We start from the raw sequence: 2,500 nt of genomic DNA, 5'->3' as shown, positions 1-2,500 counted from the left end.
TAAACTTAAAGTCGGTCTTTATACACGTACCTGTAACTTTACTTTGGTTCCGTCAACTTCTACGACTTTATTCTGCAAGTGTGAATAGTAAAGTTATATACAAAACGATGCTCCCGGAGAGATGAACCAAAACATTGAAAGATATACATCTTAAAGAGCACATGAAAGACAATATCCAGCTGATTTTAGATATTAAGAAATTGCATCGATCGTGATCACCTTGTAGTCAATTCCCACAGTTGAAATAAAAGAGCCAGAGAGGAAAGCTCCATCTTTAAATCGAACAAGAACACATGTTTTTCCAACTCCTGAATCTCCCAGCAACATCACCTGACATAAAATATTTTAAAAAGCGAGAATATATGTAACCGGCTGCAATAAAAACTTCCGAGGCGTCATTTTAATATGGCGCTGTACGTTTGGATCAAAGAAAACAAGGCGAGGAAGTTTAGCTCTATCAAAGCGAATTATTAACGTTTTAGTCCTTGCTTAAGAAGATACAACTAAACAAACAATACAAGAATGAACAGGTCATTTCATCATTCGAACGAGGTGGGACTTCTTCGATTTGCAGGGAAGAAATTAATTAACGAAGCGCCGAATCTTCAAAGGAGGAGATCGAATATTAACCAAGTCGAACCGCCAAAGCACAATAAAAACTCTGGGTCTCTGAAAATTACCTAGTGAAAAAGAAACACTGCTATTTCTTGCAAATTACCAAAGATTATCCTCGACCTAGGCGGCTAGGGATCAGAGTTTAATCGCCTACCTTACAAGCAACATCGAAATTCTCGCCTGCATTACGCTTTGGTCCATTCTGCAAATGCGACATGGCGTTGTAAATCGCCCTCAGTGGAGATCCGGTATTATCGGTGATATTCCTCTTGTCTAGACGAGCACATGCCGTACATATATTCGACGAGAAGCATTTAAAATTCTTTACTCGTCTGAATTTGAGGTTGATGGTGAAACCATGCTCATCACATACATTAGCATCAATAAATGACGTCATCACCCTCTTCCCGCCAAATTATTTTTTTGCGTGGGAAATTCCGCGAATGCGTGAAATTTTCGGCATTGTTTTCTTTAAGTAAATAACTTTTAAGTAAACAAACTTAAGAAAAACAAACGAGACACAATTCAGATTGTGCTGCAGACTTTGACGAGGCTGTGGTCTCTAACATATTTTGAACAAAAATTATTTTTGCCGGAGCGCGTGTTTCGCACAAATCGAAGACCCTGCGCCGCCATGATAACTGCAGAATGGTGGCTATATTAGTTAAGGTACACAGTGTCAATATTTCTTTGAAAGGTCACAACTTCTGATTCAAAAGTTGATTGCACTTAATTTCTCATTAAATAAAGTCGTTTTCAATCTATTTACATGTAAGAATGGTTTAGATTGATTTAATGAGCAAAACGAGAATTTCTTCTCTTGTAAGCGACCACACTCACATGAACACGTTTGTCAAATTACACGATGGGTGGTTTAAATTTTGTTCATGTCCCATAGAAAGTGAAAGGGTTTCGCTTGTTCTTGTTGAAAACAAGGCATTAAATAGAAACGTTCCGGAGAAATGAATAAAACGGACTAGCATCCCATCCAGGGGGGAATAGAAATACTCCTAGTCGCTTCATGCTACAGTAACCGGAGATAAGCGCCGGCCTGATGGGCCACTAGACTCGTATCAGACTTAACCTTAATCAAGTACTTCACATTTAATTCAAATCTTCAAATTACTTGTACCGATTCCCATCGTCAATTCATCTGCACCCATTTGCACAACGCATTGGGAGCACATTAAGTAAAATCACAGAACCACTTTGGGAATATTTCTCACAAATTCTGCCGATGAAAAGTTAACATTCCGTCGTATCCAACACCAAAACTAAACGATGCTTGAGAAAACACAAACGAGAAACTGAAAAAATCTGAATATTGACTTACGTTACAACACAAGTGACCATCATCTCTAGACATTATTGGCGTAGGAATAACTTCAACCGTTGTCAACTACGCAGAAAGAAGATAAAAAGATGATTATTCGAAAGATTTCATAGGGGGAGAGGGGAAGAGGGTGAAGTGCTGTACTTTCGACAACCCACTACCTCCCCCCATTCCAACGCTCTGCTCACTTTCTATCACAAGAATGATTAACCGGCGATCAATTCGTTCATACGTGACAACGAAAGGTGTGTAATCGTTTTTAGTAAAATGCCACTGGATTGTAAGTAATCCTTTTGATGAAAACTACCATAAAATGTCTGGCTCGAACACAGTTAGTCGGGTCTACCTTAAAAAAACACCTAATCGCCCACATTTTGTTGACATGGTTGCTCTATGAAATAGATAAGAACTTGTTAAATGGAAAGATCATCGACTGCCAACACTGGGGGTTTAGGTGATGCTATTTTCACAACAGATACAGGTTTCTTGAGGCAAACAGAGAATAAAAGATAACGTAAGCTATTACAGACGAACACCGTATGTCATTTGCCA

At 38.8% G+C, this 2,500-nt stretch overlaps 1 protein-coding gene across 1 annotated transcript in view; it reads right to left on the bottom strand.

Moving 5' to 3' along the window:
• LOC138060697 (ras-related protein Rab-37-like) overlaps positions 1-1,027 on the bottom strand; it is a 14,913-nt gene extending 13,886 nt beyond the window's left edge. The window contains exons 1-3 of the mRNA XM_068906551.1: positions 770-1,027; positions 220-330; positions 31-72 (exon numbers count right to left, since the gene is read on the bottom strand). Coding sequence (XP_068762652.1) covers positions 31-72; positions 220-330; positions 770-1,012 — 396 coding nt within the window. The 5' untranslated portion in view covers positions 1,013-1,027. The remainder of the gene's footprint in view (positions 1-30; positions 73-219; positions 331-769) is intronic.
• Between the last annotated feature and the right edge of the window lie 1,473 nt (positions 1,028-2,500).

The sequence above is a fragment of the Montipora capricornis genome, chromosome 8 (genome assembly GCF_036669925.1).
Source record: "Montipora capricornis isolate CH-2021 chromosome 8, ASM3666992v2, whole genome shotgun sequence".
NCBI classification, from domain to species: Eukaryota; Metazoa; Cnidaria; class Anthozoa; order Scleractinia; family Acroporidae; genus Montipora; species Montipora capricornis.
The sequence above is the reverse complement of the archived record's forward strand: the minus strand, read 5'-3'. Positions and strand labels throughout refer to the sequence as shown.